At 42.0% G+C, this 24,873-nt stretch overlaps 1 protein-coding gene across 2 annotated transcripts in view; it reads right to left on the bottom strand.

Annotated features, from left to right (window-relative positions):
• The window catches only part of LOC112221550 (helicase ARIP4), a 75,658-nt gene that overhangs the window by 14,195 nt on the left and 36,590 nt on the right, over positions 1 to 24,873 (bottom strand). For both annotated transcript variants that reach the window (XM_042303943.1, XM_042303944.1), the window contains 7 exons: positions 20,379 to 20,616; positions 18,635 to 18,771; positions 12,815 to 12,952; positions 7,093 to 7,331; positions 2,138 to 2,320; positions 1,260 to 1,393; positions 449 to 645 (listed from right to left, as the gene is read on the bottom strand). In XM_042303943.1, coding sequence (XP_042159877.1) covers positions 449 to 645; positions 1,260 to 1,393; positions 2,138 to 2,320; positions 7,093 to 7,331; positions 12,815 to 12,952; positions 18,635 to 18,771; positions 20,379 to 20,616 — 1,266 coding nt within the window. The remainder of the gene's footprint in view (positions 1 to 448; positions 646 to 1,259; positions 1,394 to 2,137; positions 2,321 to 7,092; positions 7,332 to 12,814; positions 12,953 to 18,634; positions 18,772 to 20,378; positions 20,617 to 24,873) is intronic.

Here is a 24,873-nt window from a genome sequence, read left to right as displayed (position 1 = left end):
AGCTATTTCAGGAAGAATGGAAGTCCAACCAGTCCCAGATTGCCTAGTTAAATGAAGGTTAAATTAAAAAGCCATGACGGTAAGATGTGTATGTAGGACTGATCAAAGCATTTACTTTACGTTCCATTGATCTAAGTGACTCATGTTATCGGAGTCACTCATGATGAAATACTAAATTGATGTCGTGACTGGAAACCCATGCACTCGTACACACATCCTGGTGCACATGACAAATGTCTAACAAAATGTTATCTAACATGGGTTCTAACAAAGGGTTAAACATTAGGATCTCTCAAAATCCAAATGTAAAAATGACCTTGGTTTGATGAAAGAAAAACTGCCATAAGCTGCTGGTTTGAAAACTCTGAAAAGCTCAGGCCATGACTGACATCAGTGTCAAATGACAGGTGTCAACCTCACTCGGAGGTGACCTTTTTGACCTACTGACCTTTGAGGAGCTCCTGCTGCAGGTTCTCTTCGTCCAGGTCAATGACCACTGGTCCTTGGAGCTTCTTGGACTTATTTTTCCGGCCCGCCACAAAGCTCTTCTTCAGGGACAACAGGCGGTACATCTCATATCCCATCAGGAGCACGCCGCCATCCAGCGACCAGTCAGAGATCACCTTCGCTCTGCTGGCCGTGGTTCTGAAAGAGAGCAGAAAGAGAGAGAGAAAAAGAGATGAGAAAAGAGAGCGAAGAAAAAGAAAGAAAGATAGCACATAAGGGACAATGTTCCACACATAATAGCACAGGCATTTAGAGACTTATTTATTTATTTTTATTTAACTAAGCAAGTCAGTTAAGAACAAATTCTTCTTTACAATGACGGCCTAGGAACAGTGGGTTAACTGCATGGTTCAGGGGTAGAATGACATTTTTACCTTGTCAGCTCAGGGATTCAAATCTAGCAGCCTTTCGGGTTACTGACTCAACGCTCTAACCACTAGGCTACCTGCCGCCCCAGTGTATATACATAAAGACGACTTGCAGTACATCTTAATCAAACCTTCTTGCTAAAGGTCTTAATAGTTGATGTACATTAAATGCCTTACGTACTTCATGTAGTTACACACCTGGGCGATAGATGAGTCATGTTTGTATATGCATTTATTTTTAGAGACAGATCCCTGGCAGTTGTGTCATATAAGCAGAGCTTCTAGTCACTCACAAACACAAACCATGATCATGGCTAAAAGGCTCCAGCTTTGAAATTGGAGGTAGTGGGATATCCCTGTTCCCAGAGAGGACGGGAAACTTACTTGTGCTCGTCATTCAGGATGTGGACCTTGAAGATGCGCGGGGAGAAGTGTGCGGGGTTGATGTCTGCGGGTAACGCCTCAGAGGAAGGGACCCAGAGGTTAAACTCAGCCAGCCAGTTCTGTAACGTGTTGACCTGTAGCGAGAAGGGTAGAGAGTGAGAGAGAGAGGGGTAGTGAGAGAGGGGTAGAGAGAGAGAGAAAAAGGTTCAGAGGTAGAGAGCGAGAAGAAGAGAAAACACAGAGAGAGTGCGAGAGAGAGCAAGGTAGAGAGAGAGAGCGCGAGGTAGAGAGAGAGAGCGGTAGAGAGAGAGAGCGGTAGGGAGAGTGAGCGCGGTAGGGATAGAGAGAGCGCGGTAGGGATAGAGAGAGCGCGGTAGGGATAGAGAGAGCGCGGTAGGGAGAGAGAGAGCGCGGTAGGGAGAGAGAGAGAGCAGTAGGGAGAGAGAGAGAGAGCGGTAGGGAGAGAGAGAGCGGTAGGGAGAGAGAGAGAGCGGTAGGGAGAGAGAGAGCGGTAGGGAGAGAGAGAGCTCGGTAGGGAGAGAGAGAGCGGTAGGGAGAGAGAGCTCGGTAGGGAGAGAGAGAGCGGTAGGGAGAGAGAGAGCGGTAGAGAGAGAGAGCGGTAGGGAGAGAGAGAGCTCGGTAGGGAGAGAGAGAGCGGTAGAGAGAGAGAGAGCGGTAGAGAGAGAGAGAGCGGTAGGGAGAGAGAGAGCGGTAGGGAGAGAGAGAGCGGTAGAGAGAGAGAGAGAGCGGTAGAGAGAGAGAAAATTACCTCAGTCAAGAGATTACAAAACAGATTCACACATCCCCATTGCATTATGTCCAGTATGTATAAACAGAATAGAGCATGTAAAGAGAGAAAAGAGTACACAGCCACTTACAGGAACGATGGCGAGCACGGTGTGGGCCTGTGTGTGTTTAAGCAGGATGTCTATAAAAGAGATGACCTGCAAGGTCTTGCCCAGGCCCATGCTGTGGGCAAGGATACAGCCGAAGCCACTGCTGCGCTTAGACCTCTCCAGAGACTCCACCAGGTTATCATACAGGAACCGGACCCCACCGATCTGATGGGAGAGGGGGAGAAAAGAAAGGAGGAAGAGAGGGAGGGACAGAAGTAGTGCGATCATTAGCAGATTGATAAGTCTGTTAATTGTTATATTAGTTTGACTGCATTGTATACCATGGCTGTCTCCATGGGCTCTGTGGGGTGTGGCAGAGGCAGAAAATCTTCATTGAAAGTGCTTTTTAGGCTTAATATGGATCTGGGAAATTAGCCCTATAACTGCTAGACTCACTGTGCTAACAAGAGAATCCATGGCCCTATTGAGTCAGTGGTAGCATGGTTGGTAGATTGATTATGTATGAAGAGAAAATGGTTTGATAGGCTTGAAATTAGGGTTGGGCGGTATCCCGACTTGCATATCGTCATACCATCCTTCTCTCACCCTGGGAATTACAGTATTACCAGCTTAGTACACAAGAGGGTGCCAAAAAACACACAAAAAAAGTCCATTGGGAGTATATTACCAGGATGGTAATAGAATTAGCTCATTTAACAGTAATTGCACATTTCCATGGAGGCTGGTAGCCTAATATGCTAACGAGCACAAACGTAAATAAACAAATTGCAAAGACAGGCAATCCAGCTCATAAAGTTATGCATATATAGGTCGGAGCTATAGGTAGAATTTTACTCAAAATCAAATCTTATTGGTCACATACACATGGTTAGTAGATGTTAATGCGAGTGTAGCGAAATGCTTGTGCTTCTAGTTCCAAAGGTGCAGTAATATCTAACGAGTAATATCTAACAATTCCCAGCAATTACCTCAGTCAAGAGATTACAAAACAGATTCACACATCCCCATTGCATTATGTCCAGTATGTATAAACAGAATAGAGCATGTAAAGAGAGAAAAGATTACACAGCCACCAGTAACTACACACAAATCTAACAAGCAATCTAACAATTCCCCACCAACTACCTAATACACACAAATCTAACAAGTAATCTAACAATTCCCCACCAACTACCTAATAAACACAAATCTAACAAGTAATCGAACAATTCCCCACCAACTACCTAATGCACACAAATCTAACAAGTAATCTAACAATTCCCCACCAACTACCTAATGCACACAAATCTAAAAGGGGTGAATGAAAATATGTACATATAAATATATGGATGAGCGATGGCTGAGCGGCATAGGCAAGGTGCAAGATGGTATAAAATACAGTATATACATGTGATATGAGTAATATAAGATATGTAAATATTATTAAAGTGGCATTATTTAAAGTGACTAGTGATCCATTTATTAAAGTGTCCAGTGATTGGGTCTCAATGTAGGCAGCAGCCTCTGATGGCCTTGAGATTGAAAAACAGCTTCTATCTCTGTCCCAGATTTGATGCACCTGTACTGACCTCGACTTCTGGATGATAGCGGTTTGAACAGGCAGTGGCTCAAGTGGTTGTTGTCCTTGATTATATTTTTGGCCTTCCTGTGACAACCGGCGTTGTAGGAGTCCTGGAGTGCGGGTAGTTTGCCCCCGGTGATGCGTTGTGCAGACCGCACTACCCTCTGGATAGCCTTGCGGTTGGGGACAGTGCAGTTGCTGTACCAGGCTGTGATACAGCCCGACTGGATGCTCTTGATTGTGCAACTGTAAAAGTTAGTTAGGGTTTTGGGTGACAGGCCAAATGTCTTCAGCCTCCTGAGGTTGAAGAGGCGCTGTTGTTCCTTCTTCATCACACTGTCTGTGTGGGTGGACCACTTCAGTTTGTCTGTGATGTGAACGCCCAAGAAGTCCACAATCATCTCCTTTGTTTTGTTGACGTTGAATGAGAGGTTGTTTTCCCGACACTACACTCAGAGTGCCCTCACCTCCTCAATGTAGGCTGTCTCGTCATTGTTGGTTGTCAAGCCCTCTACTCTTGTGTCGATGATTGAGTTGGAGGCGTGCTTGGCCACGCAGTTGTGGGTGAACAGGGAGTACAGGAGAGGGCTGAGCACACACCCCTGTGGGGCCCCAGTGTTGAGGGTCAGCGAAGTGGAGAAGTTGTTTCCTACATTCAACACCTGGGGGGTAGCCCGTTAGAAAGTCTAGGACCCAGTTGCACAGGGAGGGGTTGAGACCCAGGGCCTCCAGCTTGATTATGAGCTTGGAGGGTACTATGGTGTTGAATGCTGAGCTGTAGTCAATGAACAGCATTCTAACATAGGTATTATTTTTGTCCAGAAGGGACAGGGCAGTGTGCAGTGTGATGGCCATTGCGTCATCTGTGGACCTGTTGGGGCGGTATGAAAGCTGAAGTGGGTCTAGGGTGGCCGGTAAGGTGGCAGTTATATGATCCTTGACTAGCCTCTCAAAGCACTTCATGATGACAGAAGTGAGTGCTCCGGGACGGTTGTCATTTAGTTCAGTTATCTTTGCCTTCTTGGGTACAGGAACAATGGTAGCCATCTTAAAGCATGTGAGGACAATAGACTGGGATAGGGAGGGATAAAATATGTCCGTAAACACACCAGCCAGCTGGTCTGGGCATGCTCTGAGGACACGGCTAGGGATGCCGTCTGGGCCAGCAGCCTTGTGAGGGTTAACATGTCAGCCACTGAGAAAGAGAGGGGGTGCAGTCTTTGTTAGCGAGCCGAGACGGTGACACTCTATTATCCTCAAAGCAGGCTAAGGTGTTTAATTTGTCTGGAAGCATGACATCGGTGTCCGTGACGTGGCGGTTTTACTTTTGTCCGTGATATCCTGTAGACCCTGCCACATACGTCTCGTGTCGGAGCCGTTGAATTACGACTCCACCTAGTCCTTGTACAGGCATTTCGCTTGTTTGATTGCCTTGCAGAGGGAAAAACTACACTGTTTATATTCAGCCATATCTCCAGACCTCTTTCCATGGTTAAATGCGGTGGATCACGCTTTCAGTTTTACACGAATGCAGCCATCCATCCACGGTTTCTGGTTAGGGTAGGTTTTAATGGTCACAGTGGGTACGACGTCTCCAATGCACTTATTTATAAACACACTCACCGACTCAGCGTATAGGTCAATATTGTCCTCTGAGGCTGATCGGAACATATTCCAGTCCTCGTGATCAAAACAATCTTGGAGCGTGGCTTCCGATTAGTCAGACCAGCGTTGAATGGTTCTCGTCACTGGTACATCCTGTTTGAGTTTCTGCATATAAGCCGGGACAAGCAAGATAGCGTCATGGTTGGATTTGCCAAAGGAAGGGCGGGGGAGGGCTTTGTTTGCATCACGGAAGTTAGAGTAGCAATGGTCAAGAGTATTAGCCCTTTGTGTAGTGGAATCAATATGCTGATAAAAATGGATGACTTTCACTTGAGTCATTATTTATGAAGGTATCTTACTTTTACTCCACTGCTTTGTGCAAATGAACACATTTTTGACGCATGCAGTACTGGCTCTCCAGCAGCACATCTACATTTTTAAACACTTTTTACCCCTTTTTCTCCACAATTTTGTGATATGCAATTGGTAGTTACAGTCTTATCCCATCGCTGCAACTCCCGTACGGACTCGGGAGAGGCGAAGGTCGAGAGCCATGCGTCCTCTGAAACACGACTCTGCCAAGCCACACAGCTTCTTGACATACTGCTCGGTTAACCCGGAAGCCAGCCTCACCAATGTGTTGGAGGAAACACCGTACAACTGGCGACCGTGTCAGCGTGCATGCGCCTGGCCGCCACAGGAGTCGCTAGAGCGTGATGGGACAAGGACATGCTGGCCGGCAAAACCCTCCCTTAACGACTCCCGGACGCGGCCGGCTGCAACACAGCCTGGGATCGAACCCAGATCTGTAGTGATGCCTCAAGCACTGCAATGCCTTAGACCGTTGAGCAACTTGGGAGGCTCCAGCAGCATGTCTACAAGCTGTGTGGAGTCTGGAATTGCTAAGGCAACAGGCCTGCCTGATCTGCTTGAAGAAGAGGGGGGAGGAGCAGACAGCTGAGAACGGAAAGGATAAAAACACTAGGAAATCAATATGGCAGTTGCAGCTGTGCAAACAACATCCAAAGGGCTTTGACTTCTCAAACATGGCAGAAAGCTAACACAATATGATGCCTGTCACCTTATTAGTTTAGTCACATACTTAGATAGCAAGTTAAACTTAGAGGTCGTGTTAATGCAGAATTCTGTGTTTGTCACAAAGGGAAAAAATAAATATCTTGCTGCGTTTGGAAATGCAGATCTAAAATGGTTCTTATTGTACTTTCTGCTCGACATCAGACTAACTTTGTGCTTCAGTTGCACTTCTAAACTGGGATGAGAATTCATGAACAGGCATTCTATCAGCAGACAACGCTCTGACTGATGTGGAGCTGCTTTTCACTGTGTAGCCAGAAACTTTTCGCCAGTAAAATTAAATATTAACTTTAAGCAAAACTATAGAGAATACATTTCCTATGATACGCCTAAACATTAGAAATATGATGGCCATACATCGTTTTACAAAAAAGACTTATTTTGTCATCGAATCAAAATAAAGCTATTTTCTGCTGAATGTGTTGCACTAATGTATTTTGTGTGAAGGAAAACTATAGATGCACATACTTGATCACTCTATTGAAGCAAAAAAACACTGTTGACTCAATATAAAACGAGACCCCTGTCAACACACAGCTGGACACACCTGCTCCTGCTTTATCCAGTTGTACAATAATGTGACAGGTGAAATAAGAACGCAATCTGCTTCATCCCCCAACTCATTCCACAAGTTGACTGCAGGTATTTCCAAATACCCTGGTATACGGGATATACCGCCCAAGCCTACTTGATATTCTACTGAGGGAATCCATACCTGGTGAGGTTTGACGGCACGGGCCAGTTGAGGGGAGAGGAACAGGTCTACCTCCTCAGCAGGGTGGTTCAGGTTGACCAAGACACGCCCCAGGGCGTCCGGTTGGTTCACAGCATCGTTGACGTGGGTGCCGCTGGCCTCCTCCGACCGCTCCTCCGACCGCTCCTCCTCCTCCTCATTGGTGGACTCGCTGCTGACCTGTAGGGTGTCGTCCTCGCCGGAGCTCAGCTCGATCACATCTATGGTTGAGAAAGGAAAATGAAAAGGGGGGTCAATGTGTTTTTGTTAGAAGAGCATTGTAGATGGTAAAGGAGAAGCATATAATATATCTACAGTACCATGTCAAAAGTTTGGATACCTTCTCATTCAAGAGTTTTTCTTTATTTTTACTGTTAATATATACTAGTGAAGACATCAAAACTAAGAAATAGCACATATGGAATCCTGTAGTAACCAACAAAAATGTTAAACAAATCTAAATATATCAGTCCTTTGGTCTGATGAGTCCAGATTTTAGATTTTTTGTTCCAACCACCATATCTTTGTGCGATCTCCGCATGTGTGGTTCCATTGTGAAGCATGGAGGAGGAGGTGTGATGGTGTTGGGGTGCTTGCTGGTGACACTGTCAGTGATTTACTTAGAATTCAAGGCACACTTGGCCAGCATGGCTACCACAGTGATACGCCATCCAATCTGGTTTGCGCTTAATGGGACTATCATTTGTTTTTCAACAGGACAATGACCCAACACACCTCCAGGCTGTGTAAGGGCTATTTGACTAAGAAGGAGAGTGATGGAGTGCTGCATCAGATGACCTGGCCTCCATAATCACCTGACCTCAACCCAATTGAGATGGTTTGGGATGAGTTGGACCGCAGAGTGAAGGAAAAGCGGCCAACAAGTGCTCAGCATATGTGGAACTCTTTCAATACTGTTGGAAAAGCATTCCGGGTAAAGCTGGTTGAGAGAATGCCAAGAGTGTGCAAAGCTGTCATCAAGGGTGGCTACTTTGAAGAATCTTAAATATAAAATATGTTTTGATTTGTATAACAATTTTTTGGTTACTCCATGATTCCATATGTATTATTTAATTGTTGATGTTTTCACTATTATTCTACAATGTAGAAAATAGTAAAAAATAAAAACCCTTGAATGAGTAGGTGTGTCCAAACTTTTGACTGGTACTGTACATAATACCCATGTGTTTCAATTGTATTGTGTGGCTCCCTTTTTAATCAAAACAATCATTTTCTACCATTATGTTACACAATATTGTCTAAACAAATAAAATATCAACATTTCATTAGTTTCAATAATTCAATAATAAGTGTTTCAATAACACTATTTATCTCCAAAAGAAGACATCTGTTTTCACAAATTCTATGAAATGACACATTTTTATGGCATCATGTTTGACAGGCAAACAAATCTTCAAAAAAGTTCTTCCCTGGCCTGGTTTCTAATAACAATGTAAAAAAATATATAGAAACATCTAAACGGGTCCCCACGTCATCTATATTAAGTGATAAGTTCCACAAACTTGTGCCATTTTTTGAACTACAGATGTGGCCTAGAAGAGGGGAGGAGAAGACGATAGAGAGCAGGTTTATGTAAGTCTAGTGAATGGGTGCTTATACAAGCTGGATTATAGTGGTGGGAGATGGGTTTACATAACCCAGGGCAGAAATGTTACCGCGCTGCCTGGGTGGAAGCTGCCTGAGGCTGGAAGCTGCCTGAGGCTGGCATTAACCAGACGTTTTCTCCATGCCTACCCTCTCATCCAGGACTCAAAATGCAGGGTGGGTTGGAAGGGGGTTCAACTGGGTATGGATCTATGCCCACAAACAGACAGGTGTATGTATGTGTGAGTGAGTGAGTGTGAGAGTGAGAGTCATGACCAGTGGAGGAAAAGCACATGATGTACTCACCAGAAATTAGTTCTATACTGTAGCGACTCTCCTGCTCTAGCTTATCTGATCTAGCTCAGACAACTGCTCAGAGCCAGTCGGGTACAGCACACCCCAGTCCCTACGTACCCCATGCTGTAATTTTGATAACATTACATGACATACTTTCATAAAGTACACTGCAGCGAGACCATTTCCCTTAATTTACCTACAGTAAGCATCTAACCCACATTTGATCCCATTTAAAACACCTGAAGAACAGAGAAATGGGTCATTACGTCACCAAGCATATAAAGCATGGCAGTCTTGCAGTTCTAAAGCGATCAGTGGTTCAGAAACCATGTTTGGTGTGGGACCCTTGAGTTCAATTGTCATATTTTTATGCTCTATTAACTACAGTGTGACTTGGCTATTCATCTGATAACATGTCAAATTCATAAAGATCACTGGCCGAATGTTGTTGATGGAAATCTAAGAATGACTGAGTTCCTCAGTATTGCACAACCAGGGCAGGTATTCAAAGCGCAGGAGTTCTGATCTAGGATCATTTCAGCATTTTAGATCATAATGAATAAGATAAAAGGTACAGGGGACCTGATCCTAGATCAGCACAGGAGGACCACAATCAGTCTCAGTTAGTTCTGTGGCAGTCACGAAATTTCGCCAGCCGGTCAAGCAAATAACTGCCAGTTTCAATGTAATTGATCACTAACTAACATACACATTTAGTATCTCCTGGCTTCCACACATTTTAAAAAGTTGAATAAATCCATGTAATATAGCCTACACCTTCACAACAAATCCATACTTTATTTTAGACAGCTCTAAAGAAGCATGATATGAAGAAAATCTAGTTTACTTCAGAAGAACAGAATAGCATACTCTGACTTGTCCTTATGTTAGGTCCTGATCTGGCTATGCCAAATGGCTGTGGGCTACAATGGTCTAACTGTTTTGATTTTTAATACATTGTAAGGCTGCATGATGAGACTAATGATGATTTGAAAAAAAGTTGCTTGAAAGGCATGAGCTCTGCTTTTTTGCGAAGTAAGTACACACTCCAATAGTCTCACAATTTGACATTCTCAAATATCTGCTGCGCAATCGGAAGCGTTTCTCACTCCCACTCACGTGATCGGTCTTAATCACAGGCTACAAGTTAAGACAAACACATCGGGACGCAACTGCGTGTGTCCTTATCCAATTGCGAGGTGCATATTGAAGATATTGGAATAAGTGTCCACATTTACTTTTCGTCAGCCAACAAGATGAGTAGGCCTAACGAACAGCAAAAGCACTAGCCTATGTCAATCTACCACCCCCCATATTACAAAAGTCGACCTATTCTATTCTGTGCAATAAATAAATATTCTAAACATAGTCTGGGACAGTTGTGGGATGAGATAGATCCTAAATGAATACAACTACTATGCAATGAGTGTGATGCAACAGATCAGAATGTTTTGCTTCAAATGTTGATACCCTAATAGTTTATTTCTTCACATTATAAGCGCATCAATGCACACATGGTAGTAGGCTATGAACGTGAATGTTCCATTAGCGGAAAACACCATTATCAAAAGTGATCGCAAATGTAATAATGTATGTAATGCTTTTATTATAAAAGGTGCATTTTTATGTTGAAAATTATCTTCCAAAAACCCACGCGCTGCTTAAATATGCCAGTTAGGCTCTACAACCCTAGTAAGCGGATTAATGTGCTTAAATTTTAAAAACTTATTTGGCCACTTTGGTGGTACAAACCTTATTAAAACATATAGGCCAGGCTACGGGGTGTGCGACTATGATTCGAACAAGTCACAAAAAAAAGGCTTTGTTTCTTATGCTAGGCATCATTCACAAGTGATAATATATAATTCACAAGTGATAGGCTAATATTGTCATCCATCAGTCTATTCTTGATTTAATCACGTCTTTACATATACTAAATAATATATATGTGTGACATTAGTTTTGATTTAGGTTGGACCAGTATCATGCACCTGTATCGAAACAGGGGCAGGGAAAAAAATACATGTCATCTATGCACATAAACAGCGAATGGAGGACGCAGTGGTTTGCGGACGACACAACAGTGGTAGGCTTGATTACCAACAACGACGAGACGGCCTACAGGGAGGTGGTGAGGGCCCTCGGAGTGTGGTGTCAGGAAAATAACCTCACACTCAACGTCAACAAAACTAAGGAGATGATTGTGGACTTCAGGAAACAGCAGAGGGAACACCCCCCTATCCACATCGATGGAACAGTAGTGGAGAGGGTAGCAAAGTTTTAAGTTCCTCGGCATACACATCACAGACAAACTGAATTGGTCCACTCACACAGACAGCATCGTGAAGAAGGCGCAGCAGCCCCTCTTCAACCTCAGGAGGCTGAAGAAATTCGGCTTGTCACCAAAAGCACTCACAAACTTCTACAGATGCACAATCGAGAGCATCCTGGCGGGCTGTATCAACGCCTGGTACGGCAACTGCTCCGCCCTCAACCGTAAGGCTCTCCAGAGGGTAGTGAGGTCTGCACAACGCATCACCGGGGGCAAACTACCTGCCCTCCAGGACACCTACACCACCCGATGTTACAGGAAGGCCATAAAGATCATCAAGGACATCAACCACCCGAGCCACTGCCTGTTCACCCCGCTATCATCCAGAAGGCGAGGTCAGTACAGGTGCATCAAAGCTGGGACCGAGAGACTGAAAAACAGCTTCTATCTCAAGGCCATCAGACTGTTAAACAGCCACCACTAACATTGAGTGGCTGCTGCCAACACACTGACACTGACATTGACTCAACTCCAGCCACTTTAATAATGGGAATTGATGGGAAATGATGTAAATATATCACTAGCCACTTTAAACAATGCTACCTTATATAATGTTACTTACCCTACATTATTCATCTCATATGCATACGTATATACTGTACTCTATATCATCGACTGCATCCTTATGTAATACATGTATCACTAGCCACTTTAACTATGCCACTTTGTTTACATACTCATCTCATATGTATATACTGTACTCGATACCATCTACTGTATCTTGCCTATGCTGCTCTATACCATCACTCATTCATATATCCTTATGTACATATTCTTTATCCCCTTACACTGTGTATAAGACAGTAGTTTTGGAATTGTTAGTTAGATTACTTGTTGGTTATTACTGCATTGTCGGAACTAGAAGCACAAGCATTTTGCTACACTCGCATTAACATCTGCTAACCATGTGTATGTGACAAATAAAATTTGATTTGATGATTTGATTTGGATTTATTTTCATGCCAGCCAGGTAGGCTATACTCCTGTTGTACATTTAAGGAATGTGATTAATATTAGGAAAGTTGAGAGAATAAATAGTAGGCCTTGCCTATAGAAAGCTGATGGGATCCTCCTCTATATGCATAGCCTATAGAAATTTTGCGCAACATGAGCTCATGGGCTCTCATTAAGTGTTTAATTAGATATTCGATTACATTTGCATTTGATGTCAGAGTGATAGAGGGACTATAGAGTGCTGAGTACCAGGCAGTTAGCAACTTCACTAGGCTACTAATGACCAGCAGCAGCAGAGCTTGGAGAAGCATACTTACCATGACTAAGCAGTCATGTGGAATTTGACTGCCTTCGCGACTCGTGACCGCTGGTGTGGCAGTAATACGGTCACCGCAACAGCCCTAGTCTCAGTTAACTTGTGTAATATAATGTATAATAATATGTGTGACAGACCCTGGGGCTTCTCTAGCTTGATGAGGGACACCAAACAGTGTCTCATAGTGACTGGGGACTCACCTTCTTTGGGGGTGTGTGATTCTGGGACCAGAGCTTTGGAGTTGTCTTCTCTGACGTTAGTGCTGCTGTTACTGGTGTCCAGGCAGATCACACGATCCTTTTTGGCCACGCTAGCAGACACACTCTGAGACAGATGTCCTGGAGGGTACAGAGGGAGAGATGCAGTAGTTAATCACTTGAGTGTGTTAAGTATCAACCAGTGAATTACTATAATGATACACAGTATCAATCAAAAGTTTGGACACCTACTCATTCAAGGGTTTTTCTTTATTTTTTACTATTTTCTACATTGTAGAATAGTGAAGACATGAAAACTATGAAACACATATGGAATCATGTAGTAACCAAAAAAGTGTTTTAAACAAATCAAAACATATTTTAGATTCTTCAAAGTAGCCACCCTTGATGACAGCTTTACACACTCTTGGCATTCCCTCAACCAGCTTTTCCCAGAATGCTTTTTTTTATTGAAAGAGTTGCTGAGCACTTGTTGGCTTCTTTTACTTCACTCTGCAGTCCAACTCATCCCAAACCATCTCAATTTGGTTGAGGTTGGGTGATTGTGGAGGTCACGTTATCTGATGCAGCACTTCATTACTGTCCTTATTGGTCAAATAGCCCTTACACAGCCTGGAGGTGTGTCGGGTCATTGTCCTGTTGAAAAACAAATGATAGTCCTACTAAGCGCAAACCAGATGGGATGGCGTATCGCTGCAGAATGCTGTGGCATTCATGCTGGTTAAGTGTGCCTTGAATTCTAAATAAATCACTGACAGTGGTCACCAGCAAAGCACCCCCACACCATCACACATGCTTCACGGTGGGAACCACACATGCAGAGATCATCCCTTCACCTACACTGTGTCTCACAAAGACATGGCGGATGGAACAAAAAATCTAACATTTGGACTCAACAGAAAAATGACAGATGTCCATTGCTCGTGTTTCTTGGCCCAAGCAAGTCTCTTCTCTCTGGTGTTTTTTAGTAGTGGTTTCTTTGCAGTAATTCGACCATGAAGGCCTGATTGAAGCAGTCTCCTCTGAACAGTTGATGTTGAGATGTGTCTGTTACTTCAACTCTGTGAAGCATTTATTTGGTCTATAATTTCTGAGGCTGGTAACTCTAATGTACTTATCCTCTGCAGCAGAGGTAACTCTGGGTCGTCCTTTCCTGTGGGGGTCCTCACGAGAGCCAGTTTCATCATAGCACTTAATTTTGCGACTGCACTTGAAGAAACTTTCAAAGTTCTTGAAATTGTCTGGATTGACTGACCTTCATGTCTTAAAGTAATAATAGACTGTCGTTTCTCTTTACTCATTTCAGCTGTTCATGCCATAATATGGACTTGGTCTTTTACCGAATAGAGATATCTTCTGTATACCACCTTTTACCTTGTCAGAACACAACTGATTGGCTTACGCATTAACCTCTTGAAACTTGGGGGCACTATTTTTTTATTTTTGGAAAAATAACGTTCCCAAAGTAAACAGACTATTTGTCAGGACCAGATGCTAGAATATGCATATAATTGACAGCTTAGGCTTCCTGCTGCTAGCTGGACATAATGCTATGCTAGGCTATCGATAAACTTACACAAACGCTTGTCTTGCTTTGGCTGTAAAAGCATAATTTCAAAATCTGAGATGACAGGGTGATTAACAAAAGGCTAAACTGTGTTTTGCTATATTTCACTTGTGATTTCATGAATATGAACATTTTCTAGTAATATTTTTTGACCGTTGCGCTATGCTAATTAGTGTAGTTGATGACAATTCTCCCGGATCCGGGATGGGTAGTTCCAAGATTAAGGAAAGAAATGAAAGAAATTAACGTTTAACAAGGCACACCTGTTAATTGAAATGCATTCCAGGTGACTACCTCCCCTCAATGAAGCTAGTTGAGGGAATGCCAAGAGTGTGCAAAGCGGTCATCAAGGCAAAGGGTGGCTACTTTAAGAATCTCAAAAACAAAATATATTTTCATTTGTTTAACACTTTTTTGGTTACTACATGATTCCATGTGTGTTATTTCATAGTTTATTTCTTCACTATTATTCTACAATGTAGAAAATAGTTAAAATACAGATAAGCCCTGGAATGAGTAGATGTCCAAACTTTTATTAACCCATCCACCAACCCACTCTTCAGAGGACACATCTTTGCTTTTACAGCTTTTCTGCTACATATACATTTTACATGTACATTGTACTTTTATATACAGCAATCACATAACAATACATTATTGAACATAAGGTCTTTAATCCCACCCCTCAGCCACTCTCAGCCCATCCCACCTATCACCATAGACCACCCTTGTTTGGTTTCCATGTGCCATATATATTTTCAATTGTACTGTGATGTTTAACATATATTTTGAAACTTTCTAATCATGTAGTATCCACAGATTGTGAGCTAAAGATAAACACCTTTCCTACGAGTATTATTATACTATATATTGACTGACTATGGCTTTCCAAATGGCCGAAGACTGCTATTTGTAAGGTTAGTTTTAAATGAATGTTGTGATTTTTGAACCATTCCTGAACATGTGACCAGAAACAAGCTATATGTGGGCAATATCAGAACAAATGATGTAGTGATTCTGTCTCTTCGCAGAATAATCTACAGAGCTGAGATTGTTGTATGCCCCATATACAGGTGAAGTCAGAAGTTTACATACACTTTAGCCAACTACATTTAAACTCAGTTCACACAATTCCTGACATTTAATCCTAGTAAAAATTCCCTGTCTTAGGTCAGCTAGGATCACAACTTTATTTAAAAATTGTGAAATGTCAGAAAAATAGAAGAATGATTTCTTTCAGCTTTTATTTATTTCATCACATTCCCAGTGGGTCAGAAGTGACCAAATACTAATTGAGTGTATGTTAGCATTGCCTTTAAATTGTTTAACTTGCATCAAAGTTAAACAGTAGCCTTCCACAAGCTTCCCACAATAAGTTGGGTGAATTTCAGCCCATTCCTCCTGACAGAGCTAGGGTAACTGAGTCAGGTTGGTAAGCCTCCTTGCTCGCACACATTATCAGTTCTGCCTACAAATTTTCTATAGGATTGAGGTCAGGGATTTGTGATGGCCACTAATACCTTGACTTTGTTGTCCTTAAGTCATTTTGCCACAACTTTGGAAGTATGCTTGGTGTCATTGTCCATTTGGAAGACTCATTTGCGACCAAGCTTTAACGTACTGACTGATGTCTTGATATGTTGCTTCAATATATCCACATAATTTTCCCTCCTAATGAGCCATCTATTTTGTGAAGTGTACCAGTCCCTCTGCAGGAAAGCATCCCCACAACATGATGCTGCCACCCCCGTGCTTCACGGTTGGGATGGTGTTCTTCAGCTTACAAGCCTCCCCCTTTTTCCTCCAAACATAACGATGGTCATTATGGCTAAACAGTTCTATTTTTGTTTCATCAGACAAGAGGACATTTCTCCAAAAAGTACAATCTTTGTCCCCATGTGCAGTTGCAAACCGTAGTCTGGCTTTTTTATGGGGGTTTTGGAGCAGTGGCTTCTTCCTTGCTGAGCGGCCTTTCAGGTTATGTCGATATAGGACTCGTTTTACTGTGGATATAGATACTCTTGTACCCGTTTCCACCAGCATCTTCACAAGGTCCTTTGCTGTTGTTCTGGGATTGATTTGCACTTTTTGCATCATCTCTAGGAGACAGAACGCTTCTCCTTCCTATGCGGTATGACAGCTGCGTGGTCCCATGGTGTTTATACTTGCATACTATTGTTTGTACAGATGAACGTGGTACCTTCAAGTGTTTGGAAATTGCTCCCAAGGATCAACCAATTTTTTTCTGAGGTTTTGGCTGATTTCTTTTCATTTTCCCATGATATCAGGCAAAGAGGCACTGAGTTTGAAGGTAGGCCTTGAAATACATCTACAGGCACACCTCCAATTGACTCAAATAATGTCAATTAGCCTATCAGACGCTTCTAAAGCCATGACATGACAATTTTCCAAGCTGTTTATTAAAGGCACAGTCAACTTAGTGTATGTAAACATCTGACCAACTGGAATTGTGATACAGTGAATTATAAGTGAAACAATCTGTCTGTAAACAATTGTTGGAAAAATTACTTGTGTCATGCACAAAGTGGATGTCCTAACCGACTTGCCAAAACTATAGTATGTTAACAAGAAATTTGTGGAGTGGTTGAAAAACTAGTTTTAATGACTCCAACCTAAGTGGATGTAAACTGTACATAGCATTCTGTTAAATGTTGAATCAAGTGTTTTTTGTATCAGTTCATAAACCATGTGCTAGGGAATCGGTACATCGAAAATCTCTTCCCATTTATTTCACAACCTGCATGGTGCAGCTTTTAACATTATTGTCCTCAAATTAAACTGGTATATTTTTCTATTTATTCCAATTATTTTCAGACAATTTGTCTCTTCAATATATGGCAGACAAACAAGTTCCCTACCTTCTCCCTTTTCCACTTGCCTCCTCCATTATTGTGGTAATACTGCAATCAGTTGGTTATGAATTCGGATTGAGCAGACATTCCCATATATTTTCAATAGCTGCATATGTGACATAACTCCACCGTTTCTATTCATAATATCATTAATAAATACAATACCATTTTACATTTTTTTATCCATAAATAATGTTTTTTTTTTAAATTAATCAGTATATATTTTCTGTGGGATAAAACTGAAATTGTAACCAGCTTTCTAAGGGCAATACTTTAATGAACATTTTATTTTCAATTAGTCGGGAATGAGAAGTTGTAATCTGTATGAAGGCAAAAAGGCCATTTATTAAAAAAGGATGAGCCTTACTTAATAATCTTCTGGAAAACCATTTTGGGTTTTAATATAACTTATGTATGAGTGAAGCTTTAAGTGAGAGGTTTAAAAGCTTTAATATTTAATCATTTTAGCCCCCAAAAAACTCACATTCATTATATAAATAGGCACGTTTAATTTTGTCTGGCTTAGCATTCCAAATAAAATGAAATATGTTTTTCTTATACGTATTAAAAAACAAGTTGTCTGGAGTAGGCAGCAACATTAGTAAGTAAACTGATGAACTATTTGATCCTATCACAATGTAATTTTTCCATAAATAGACAAGTATTAACTATCGATGGTTGCAGAATCTTATCTATTTTTGCAAACTTTCTATTGAAATTGATTGTGATAAGTTCATTATTATTTTTTGAGATATGAATATCAAGTATGTCTACTTCACCATCCGCCCATTTTATTGGTAAACTACAAGTTGGTGTAAACAATGTCTTTTTACGATCCAATACGTAATATGGTACATTTGTCATAATTAAAAGTGATCAAGATCTTCAAGGAGACTGTGCAGTGATCCAGATTGCGGACTTAAGAAATAACTTGAGTCATCAACATACATTGACACTTGTTTTTATTCCCTGGATTTCTAACCCCTTGATGTTCTTGTTGGATCTAATTTTAATAGCAGCATTTCAATGGCCATAATAAATAGATATGGAGACAATGGACAGCCTTGCTATACTCCTCTTAAAGCTCAAAACTTTGAAGTAACTATTATTTACTGTTTTACACCTGGGGATGCTGTACATAACTCTTAAAATTAAAGTAATCCAGGCATTTATATATAAATTCTAGTCATACTTTATAAAAACGCCTTTTCAAAATCTGCTATGAAGACCAGGCCTGGTATCTTCTATTATGATACTACGATAATATTATACTTAAAGAGTAGAGTAATTCAAGACAAAAATATTTCTGATTTGACACTCCAGCTATCAATTATGCGTGTTTGTGTGAGTGTCTGTCTTCACCTGGTGTGTACTCAGGTAGCAGGACCACAGGGACGTGCCCTTCCTTCCTCTGCTGTTCCAGCCTCTGCCGCCTCTCCAGCTCCTCCTGCTGGGCAGCTTTGGTCACTGCCTCCAACTGCTGCTCCCTCAGTAGCTTTCTACATCACATAGAGGAATAGAGAGAGACAAGACAGAGAGAGAGACAGAGAGGGATGGAGAAGGAGAAGAAAGAGCTCATAATAGGCACCAGGCACCCATCTCTGTTATAAGGCCAACAGACTGACTAGACCGAGCCAGATCGCATGGGGATATACATTACTAATGTTGTATGTGTTCCTTTGTGTGTATGTGTGTGTGTCTATATATCTGTGTGTGTTTGTGTGTGTGCACGCATGTATGCATGTATATGTATCTCATTCCAAAATCATGGGCAATAATATAGAGTTGATCCCCCTTTGCTGCTATAACAGCCTCCACTCTTCTGGGAAGACTTTCCACTAGATGTTGAAACATTGCTGCGGCAACTTGCTTTCATTCAGCCACAAGAGCATTAGTGAAGTCGGCCACTGATGTTGGGCGATTAGGCCTGGCTCGCCAGTCAAGTTCTTCCACACCGATCGACAAATAATTTCTGTATGGACCTCGCTTGTGCACGGGGGCATTGGCATGCTGAAACAGGAAAGGGCCTTCCCCAAACTGTTGCCAAAAAGTTGGAAGCACAAAATCGTCTAGAATGTTATTCTATGCTGTAGTGTTAAGATTTCCCTTCACTGGAACTAAGGGGCCTTGCCCAAACCATGAAAAACAGCCCCAGACCATTATTACTCTTCCACCAAACTTTACAGTTGACACTATGCATTCGGGCAGGTAGCATTCTACTGGCATCTGCCAAACCCAGATCCATGTGTCGGACTGCCAGATGGTGAAGCGTGATTAATCACTCCAGAGAACGCATTTCCACTGCTCCAGAGTCCAAAGGAGGTGAGCTTTACACCACTCCAGCCGACGCTTGGCATTGCGCATGGCGACCTTAGGCTTGTGTGCGGCTGCTCGGCCATGGAAACCCATTTCATGAAGCCCCCGACGAACAGTCCTTGTGCTGACATTGCTTCCAGAGGCAGTTTGGAACTCAGTAGTGAGTGTCGCTCCTAGATGTTTCCACTTCACAATAACAGCACTTACAGTTGACCGGGGCAGCTCTAGCATTGACAAACTGACTTGTTGGAAAGGTAGCATCCTATTATAGTGCCACATTGAAAGTCACTGAGCTCTTCAGTAGGGGCCATTCTACTGCCAATGTTTGTCTATGGAGACGGCATGGCTGTGTGCTTGATTTATACACCTGTCAGAAATAGCCAAATCTTCTCATTTGAAGGGGTGTACACATACTTTTGGTCTAGTAAACATATCTATGCGTGTGCGTGAGACTGAGAGAGAGCTGTAATACTGTAATAAACACTGGGGAAATAATCCCACTCATGGCAACATGATGAAATTGTTGCCAGACTGAGTAATACAGAGATATTCTACTTCGAGCCTTCATAGTGAGCCCTCTCTAGGGAAAATCAACAAGACAGAACGCTAGATAATGCAAGAGAACACAGTTGAAGATACACTATGTGTGCTGTATGGATAGATGATAAAGAGTTAAAGAATTAATGGTTAAATATCACCATTGATTGCCTCTTTGAAGCTGGTTAAGGGCTTATATTAGATGTTCTCTATATCTGTGAGTTTGGATGTTTTCAGAGGTCAGGGGTCATACCTGATGTTCCTCCTCATGTGTGCAGGTTTGTTGGAGTGGGACCTCTTCTTGGTTCCATTCAGGGACTGCGAGGGGATTTGGTTCTCAGGCCGCGAGGAAGGTCGAGAGTGGGGCTGTGTTGAGGGGTGGGACGGCGTCTCCCCCGAGGATGAGGTAGATGGGGGGGTGCACTGCCATCCCGCAGGGTCCCCTCCCTGTGCTTCATTCCCCGAGCTGAAGGGAGCGGTATGAGGCTGGTCTGTAAAGAGAGACGGAGGGGGAAGGGTGTAATTACTGGTATACAAAACATAAATAAAATAAAATAAGTGTTGATTGAAAACCTATAAAAAAGGTACGCTGTATATCAGTGGATCCTAACTGCAGCCCTTGAGTACCCCCAACTGAACACAGTTTTATTGTAACCCTGGACAGAAAATACAGATTAAACTCATTGAGGGCCTGATGATTAGTTGACTTGTTGAATCAGGTATGCTTGTCCAGAGTACTCGAGGACTGGAGTTGTATATAACAGGCATGGATTGCTCCATCACTGAAGGGTAAAAACGGATTCAAGAACAGTTTTAAAAAAAACTGAGCCAGAGGGATTGATATAAAAGATCCATTGAGACGCACTTTTTTGTGGTTAACAGGGAGTGACTGGGCCAGAGTTGGATACAAACCTGTCTGGCCCTGCCTCCAGACTGGAGACACTGAACTAGATCTGGGGTGCTTATGTAAGTGCTAATAAATATGGAGAGCATGTGAAGTGGCTATGGGCAGGTGTTTCTGGCTCTCCATGCGGCTGGAAAGAGTGACAAACAAGGTTGGGGAGGAAACCAAGGTTATGGCCCACATAAACAGCCCTCTCAGTATGATCCACATACATCTCTCCACTGTCACATTGTAGCCAACACTGACATGCTCAATGCAACCTAATAAGGCTCAACCAAGCCCCACCTAGTCATATATTCATAACCCTTGACTTATTCCACATTTTGTTGTGTTACAGGCTGAATTTTAAAAAAAATGGATGAAATAGATATTAGCAAATTTTTACATAAGTATTCACAGAGTCCAAATTTTGTAAAAGCATCTTTGGTGGAAATGTTCAGCCTTGAGTATGTCCGTATCAGCTTAGCACATCTTGGAAACCTTTAAGACTCTATAAATTGTTTCACACCCTTCCCCAGATATACCTCATCACAATTCTGCCTCAGAGATCTACAGACAGTTCCTTGGACTTCATGGTATAGTTTCTGCTCTGACATGTACTGTCAACCTTATATAAACAAGTGTGTTTCTTTTCAAACATGTCCAAACAATTTAATTGGCCACAGGTGGACTCCAATCACGTTGTAGTTACAGTTGAAGTCAGAAGTCTACACACACACACACACACACACACACACACACACCGTAGCCAAATACATTTAAACTCAGTTTTTCACAATTTCTGACATTTAATCCTAGTAACAATTCCCTGTCGTAGGTCAGCTAGGATCACCACTTTATTTTAAGAATGTGAAATGTCAGAATAATAGTAGAGAGAATTATTATTTCAGCTTCTATTTCTTTAATCACATTCCCAGTGGGTCAGACATTTACATACACTCAATTAATATTGGTAGCATTGCCTTTAAATGGTTTAACTTGGGTCAAACTTTTCAGGTAGCCTGCCACAAGCTTCCCACAATAAGTTGGGTGAATTTTGGCCCATTCCTCCTGACAGAGCTGGTGTAACTGAGTCAGGTTTGAAGGCCTCCTTGCTCGCATATAAGATTGAGGTCAGGGCTTTGTGATGGCCACTCCAATACCTTGATTTTGTTGTCCTTAAGCCATTTTGCCACAACTTTGGAAGTATGCTTGGTGTCATTGTCCATTTGGAAGACTAATTTGCGACCAAGCTTTAACGTACTGACTGATGTCTTGATATGTTGCTTCAAAATATCCACATAATTTTCTCCCCTCATGATGCCATCAATTTTGTGAAGTGCACCAGTCGCTCCAGCACCCCCACAACATGATGCTGCCACCACCGTGCTTCACGGTTGGGATGGTGTTCTTCGGCTTGCAAGCCTCCCCCTTTTTCCTCCAAACATAACAATGGTAATGATGGTCAAACAGTTCTGTTTTTTGTTTCATCAGACATTTCTCTAAAAAGGAGGACATTTCTCCAAAAAGTACTATCTTTGTCCCCATGTGCAGCTGCAAACCGTAGTCTGGCTTTTTGATGGCGGTTTTGGAGCAGTGGCTTCTTCCTTGAGTGGCCTTTCAGGTTGTGTCGATATAGGACTCGTTTTACTGTGGATATAGATACTTTTGTACCGGTTTTCTCCAGCATCATCACAAGGTCCTTTGCTGTTGTTCTGGGATTGATTTGCACTTTTTGCACCAAAGTATGTTCATCGCTAGGAGACAGAATGCATCTTCTTCTGAAGCGTTAAGACAGCTGCATGGTCCCATGGTGTTTATACTTGCATACTATTGTTTGTACAGATGAACATGGTACCTACAGGCATTTGGAAATTGCTCCCAAGGATGAACCAAACTTGTGGAGGTCTACAATTATTTTTCTAAGGTCTTGGCTGATTTCTTTTGATTTTCCCCATGATGTCAAGCAAAGAGCACTGAGTTTGAAGGTAGGCCTTGAAATACATCCACAGGTACACCTCCAAATAACTCAAATGATGGAAATCAGCCTATCAGAAACTTCTAAAGCCATGACGGAATTTTCTGGAATTTTCCAAGCTGTTTATTAAAGGCACAGTCAACTTAGTGTATGTAAACTTCACTGGAATTGTGATACAGTGAACTTTAAGTGAAATAATCGGTCTGTAAACAATTGTTGGAAAAGATGACTTGTGTCATGCAAAGTAGATGTCCCAACCGACTTGCCAAAACTATAGTTTGTTAACAATACATTTGTGGAGTGGTTGAAAAACGAGTTTTAATGACTCCAACCTAAGTGTATGTAAACTTCCGACTTCAACTGTACATCAATGACGATCAAAGGAAATTGGAGCTCAATTTGGTCATAGTAAATATTTACTTAAATCAGATATTTTGGGATTTCATTTTTTTAATGCATTTTATAACATTTCTAAAAACATGTTTTCACTTTGTCATTATGGGGTAGTGTGTTAATTGGTAACAGGAAAAAAAATGGAATCCATTTTGCATTCAGGCTTTAACACAACAAAATGTGGAATAATTCAAGGGGTATGAATCATTTCTGAATAGTTTCACTGTATATGGCTCTTTTACCTAACTATAAGCCCAGCTTGTCACTAAAGCTTGACCCGGTCCTGTATTGTCCTGTCCTGCTCAGATCAATTTTCAACCAGAAAAACATCACTGCCCCACACTGACAGCTATTAGCATAGCCAACCTTTGAACCCAGACTGACCCAACAGCACATCAGTCAGGACAGAACATCCATCTTGGGCCAAGTTTGGTCCAATCCAGCCAGACTATTCGATCTCAGAACCAGACTCCAAGGGCAGAGTGGTGAGGCAGGAACACCTGGAGCTTGTTACGTTTCACTGAGCAGGTGTCTAAAATGGCACCCTATTCCCTATATACACTGCACTACTTTTGACCAAAGCCCCATGTGGGTCCTTCTCAAAAGTAGTACACTAGATAGGGATCAAGGTGAAACGTTCATGAAAACCCAGCCAGGAAAGCCTCTAACTAAAACATGACGAACATCCAAAAGAGAGAAAAGGCAAAACAGGAAGTAATTTATATAATGCAGACAGAGGCTGGTGGTGAGCCAACAGAGTAGAAAAACAAATGACATAAAACGCCCTCTCCAACTAACCATCTACAAAACAACCTCTTTCCTCTGAATTCAGTTCCATTAACATCCAAAACAGTCCCATTGTGACCTCTGTCATATTGGTTTTACAAACCAATTTAACAACAGAAATAATACAGATCTTATTGAAAGGTTGGTCACAAAACCCTAATATGAAAAGAGGTATTCAACCCATTTTAAAAAGGGATACATTATGTAATAATCCAGGCGGTTGTCGAAAGGCTGTGTACATATTTTTTGTACTTTATCCTTCTGTTGCAGCCGCGGTACAAGTCCAGACGTAATTTCTCTCTCTGGGACGGAACATAGACTAAAGGGACCTTTCTGTAGGAAGCAAACCCTTTGCCAGTTTATCAGTCTTGCTCTCCATCACCGGTCACTCCCACCTCCCTGCACTGGGTCATATTTGTTACAAAACACATTGAAACACGTAGGGAATACCTGAACATGTCAAAAATACAACAATTCATTTTTGTTTTCCGTTGCAAGAAGTTAAAACATTTTCTGTTGCATGCCCTAATCAATGTAACCCTGGCGTAAGTGCCAGGAGAAAACCCTTCCAAAAGGAGACTGCTACTGAAAAAACATCTAAACATTTCAAAAAGGTTACAAGCCAAGGAGACAGATTAAAATTCAGACCATTTTACACACGCTCTTATCCAGAGAGACTTACAGCAGTGAGTGCATACATTGATACTT

Source organism: Oncorhynchus tshawytscha, linkage group LG22 (assembly GCF_018296145.1).
Source record: "Oncorhynchus tshawytscha isolate Ot180627B linkage group LG22, Otsh_v2.0, whole genome shotgun sequence".
In the NCBI taxonomy this organism is placed as follows: domain Eukaryota; kingdom Metazoa; phylum Chordata; class Actinopteri; order Salmoniformes; family Salmonidae; genus Oncorhynchus; species Oncorhynchus tshawytscha.
The sequence above is the reverse complement of the archived record's forward strand: the minus strand, read 5'-3'. Positions and strand labels throughout refer to the sequence as shown.